Source organism: Pygocentrus nattereri, chromosome 11 (assembly GCF_015220715.1).
Source record: "Pygocentrus nattereri isolate fPygNat1 chromosome 11, fPygNat1.pri, whole genome shotgun sequence".
Lineage (NCBI taxonomy): Eukaryota > Metazoa > Chordata > Actinopteri > Characiformes > Serrasalmidae > Pygocentrus > Pygocentrus nattereri.
The window spans coordinates 35,728,011-35,731,933 of record NC_051221.1 but is presented as its reverse complement, the minus strand read 5'-3'; the positions used below and the strand labels follow the sequence as shown (position 1 = coordinate 35,731,933).

Below are 3,923 nucleotides of genomic sequence, written 5' to 3'. Positions count from 1 at the left end.
TTTTAGTCTCTACTACCAGACACCAGTAGGTCAGGACAGGGTGCATCAAGCCCACCCACTGAAGAGTTGCTGTAGCGCATGAGGCTCCACACTGAAGCCCCCAGATGTGTTTTTGAGTTCTCCTGATGGGTTGGTATCACAGTGTAAAAGATCTTAATAATTTATCGGGTGGTCTGAAACTGATTGTAGACGCATCTGATGGTCTCCTAATGGGACCTAAAGGTGTCCTACGGGAAACTCGGTCTCAAACGTTAGGCACGAAATCAATTCTCATTAGAAAGCAAAGTCCTCTGGTTCTAATCAGCTCTGGGGGTGCAGAAGTCTTTCAATAGGTCCTCACATCAGTGAAAGCATATATTCAAGACCAGATCCTGATACGTTAATTAGAAAACCCTTCTACTGTAACTAGGTCAGCTGAAGTGTTCAGTCCTGTGAACCGTTTAATAAGCCAGGAGTCTCTCCTCTCGGGTTTCTCGTGGAGAAAATGGACGTGCTTTGAGCTTTGATTTAAACCGTTACTGAGTCCTGCTGAAAACTATCGATTGCGCTGTTGTGTTCAGCCGGTTGTAAACTCGGCCTGGGGGCGAGGGGGGATGGGCCGAGTAAAAAAAAACGCTGCTCAACAATTCAGCAGCTTCAAACGACCCTCCAAACCCCCACCACCTAAAACACAAATCATGAGCCGCTCACTGCTTGGCGCCATCCCAAAGGAGCTGTAGGCCAATGAGAGCGCAGCGAGGGCGGTGCTCTGCCCGAAGGGGAGGGTCCTTATGGAGCTACACGTACCTGCACAGCCAAGGGGACTTTAAATCACAATCCTTCAGTGCTGCACAGTAACGGTCAGCTTGGAGCGCGTGGTGGGGGTTGAGATTCGTTCATAGACCCTGGACACGTTTCTGGTCCCTCTGGGGCTCATATATCAGCTTTTCTCTCAGTTTTAGCTCTGAAAAGCCACGATGTCCACGGCTCAGTTTTCCAGCGGCAGCCGCAGTATTTTGGGGACACTGGCCTCCTCCTCCTCCTCCTCCTCCAGGAGCTTCCCTCTGATCCGCAGGGACACGCCGCCACCGCCGCACGCCAGAGTGTGCCGAAGCCTTTTCGGCCCCGTGGACCACGAAGAGCTGAACCGCGAGATGAAGGAGAAGCTCCATGAGATCGCCGAGCGCGACCAGAGGAGGTGGAACTTCAACTTCGGCGCAGGAGTGCCGCTGCCAGGGGAGTACGAGTGGGAGGAAACGCCTGGAGAAACCTCGCCCGCTTTCTATCAGGAGTGCGTGCGAGTGGGCAAGAGGAGCAGGGCTGAGAAGGCGAGCCAGACACCCGCACAGCGGCCCAGAGAAGAAGAGAAGGACTTTGACTCGAACAGAAGAGAGAGCTTTAGGGAGCTCCGCGCTGGGTCTTCAGAGAGAACAGCCCCGGAGAAGAGCTCAGGCAGCAGAACCCTCGCAGGAAGGCTGACCTGCAGGGGCGTCCTGAGGAAAAGACCCTCGTCAGCACTGAACACGACCCTCATTACAGGTAGGACGGAAGACTGAGACCATAAATAACAACGCTGAAGTTGAACCGCAGGTTAAACTAAAGCAAAATACTGTTTTTTTCCCCCAGATTTTTATGTAAAGCGTAGGAACAGCGGCGGAACGACGCGGTGCGAACGTATCAGCCGAAAGTCCCTCCCTCCGGCCGCCGAGGACCAAACGCCACGAAAACGGATCAGATGAAGGTGTGCAGGGGTAAATGTGTGGACTTTACGGCTTTGTGTTGTTTGTTTCGGGGCGTCTAGTGGTGTTTTGCCGTTGTCATGTGTGGAGCGCCGCTGTTTATCTGAGCTGAGTGACTCGCTCGCGGCGCCATGGCGACCGGCTAGGTGTGGTGGCAGCGGATTGGGGGAGGGGAGCGCGCGCGTCACTGTGGCGGGAAAGTCCGCAGGAGTGGTGAGGGTGGCAGAGGGAGGCGCTGTGATTTCTCCGCTTTGCTCCAGCGGTCACTCAGCGCTACAGCAGGCAGAGATAGAGCGCCACTGCCGACTGTGTACGTCCGTACTGACCGAGGACCCGCTGCTCTTCTGTTTTACAGGTCTTTGCGAAGCTGCTGTGCGGGAGAAAGAGGGGACTTCTCTGCCCTTTGTGGCTGGAAAATCCAGAGGACGATGAGTTCATGAAGGAGGGAGCTTCTTCGCGTGACGAGCCAAATATGTCAGCCTCGGGACTGTTGCAGTGAAGCCCATCGGTCCTCGCGTTAGAAACCGCGGGAGACATGTAGCAAAACTGTGGTTCTGTAATAGGATTGTTACAGACAGTGAAATCAGTTGTCTGTGTGATTTAATACCTAACCTACACTACACCTGTAGCTCAGGTTCGTTTGTTGTAGGCCGAGCTGTGGGCCTGCTGGTTTCCACACTGTGGACCTGCTGTTTTCTTTTTACTGTCAAGTTACTTAACCTAACTAACAGCTATACAATCATATCACCCAGTTGTGTTTAATTTGATGTCCTTGAAGTTTTTCTGCAGGAACCCTGAGCATTGAAATGTGAAATTCTTGAGTTGGTTTTCTACTTACATGTAACTGAATGTAATCCAGCCATTTTTTTTTACAGTTAAAGACCCCCCACGAGAGCCTCAAAGAGTGTTTCTTGAAGGAATGTTAACAGAAATGTGTCCTACTGTTCATGCGTGACCATCTTGTTTGTAGTTCTCTGTTCAGATTATTTTCACTTTTAATATTCAACTGCAATTTTCTTAAAACCGGTTGACCAAGTCCTTGTAGGGGGTCTTTATTAGTTAACAATTGCGTTTGTACAGCAGCGAGAGAACTTAACTTTCTGACAAGATCTGAAGGTGCAACTGCTTCACCAAAGCTTATTTCACTGGGACCTCAGTGTAGAAAATAGGCCAACTAACTACATTGGTGAAACAAATAAAGCTTTAAAGAGAGAGAGGGACAGAAGGCCTTGGGGCCAGCCGTTTGTTGTTTTTGTAAATATACAAAGTATATTGTAAAGAACGTTTTAACTTAATTTATTTATGTTTCCATGTAGATGTCTTTTGTTTAATTTTTCTTTGTTTGCAATCAGAATTGTAGCTTAGCTTTTTGATGTAGCATTCACCCTGAAAACAGGGTCCATCATGCTTCTGAGCCATTTTGTCGCTGTTGTCAACTAAGTTTCGCAAATAAATTTTGTAAGATAACATGAATACATGACGCCTGCTGCAGTTATTTCCCACGAACATTCCTTAAAGTGACTTGGACGAAAGGAGATTTGACTATATAGTTATTCTGGCTGTTCAATGCTATGGAAATCACTATTTCATCAGAAGGTTTAGAGCTGATTTTTATATTAATGCCCAAGAGAGATATTATCCCAAGCATTTACTTTCACATTTATGTATATGTGGAATCAAGATTTCATATCAGTTTAGTTTGGCCTGTTGACCTCTATCACTGAGTGCGAATATGCAAAACTTATCTAAGGCACTGACACATGTACACCTGCAGGCAGTTTGAAATATGAAAATGACTTATTACTGTCCTAGTTAAGCACTTGCCTTTCCCAGTGACCTGCGTTATAGCCTACTGTTGCTGTAATAGGAGTGTATGTAGTGCGTACGAAATGAGCCCATCTGTAGTCATTGTTATATACTTAATCAGGGATTTGTCAAAAGAGCATTTTCTGCAGGTGATCTATGCTTAAGGTGTGCTTGACATTCATTTGAGTTTGCTATAAGCCTGAAGTTATGCATTATGAAACACTGGGCTATGTTTTCAGGATTTAATGTATGCTTGTTTTGTATGGCTTACTGTGCGGAATGCCACATTCACAGTATTTTGATGTGGTCCACCAAAACGTTTATCATGCATGTATGCACTATTTTCCAGCCCTTTGGGTCAGTTGACTGGCAGCTTTTCTTTCACACACTGAGCCTTGG

At 47.6% G+C, this 3,923-nt stretch overlaps 1 protein-coding gene across 2 annotated transcripts; it reads left to right on the top strand.

Annotated features, from left to right (window-relative positions):
- Positions 1–542: 542 nt before the first annotated feature.
- cdkn1cb (cyclin-dependent kinase inhibitor 1Cb) lies at positions 543–3,191 on the top strand. Of its 2 annotated transcripts, none has more exons than XM_017715731.2 (3): positions 543–1,518; positions 1,606–1,730; positions 2,074–3,191. In XM_017715731.2, exons 1-2 carry the CDS (start codon positions 957–959, stop codon positions 1,716–1,718), a joined length of 675 nt encoding a protein of 224 aa, XP_017571220.1. In that variant the 5' UTR covers positions 543–956; the 3' UTR covers positions 1,719–1,730; positions 2,074–3,191. The 2 variants fall into 2 exon arrangements, with proteins under 2 accessions (XP_017571220.1, XP_017571219.1); XM_017715730.2 differs by having other exon boundaries at positions 553–1,518; positions 1,606–1,720.
- The last annotated feature ends 732 nt before the right edge of the window (positions 3,192–3,923 follow it).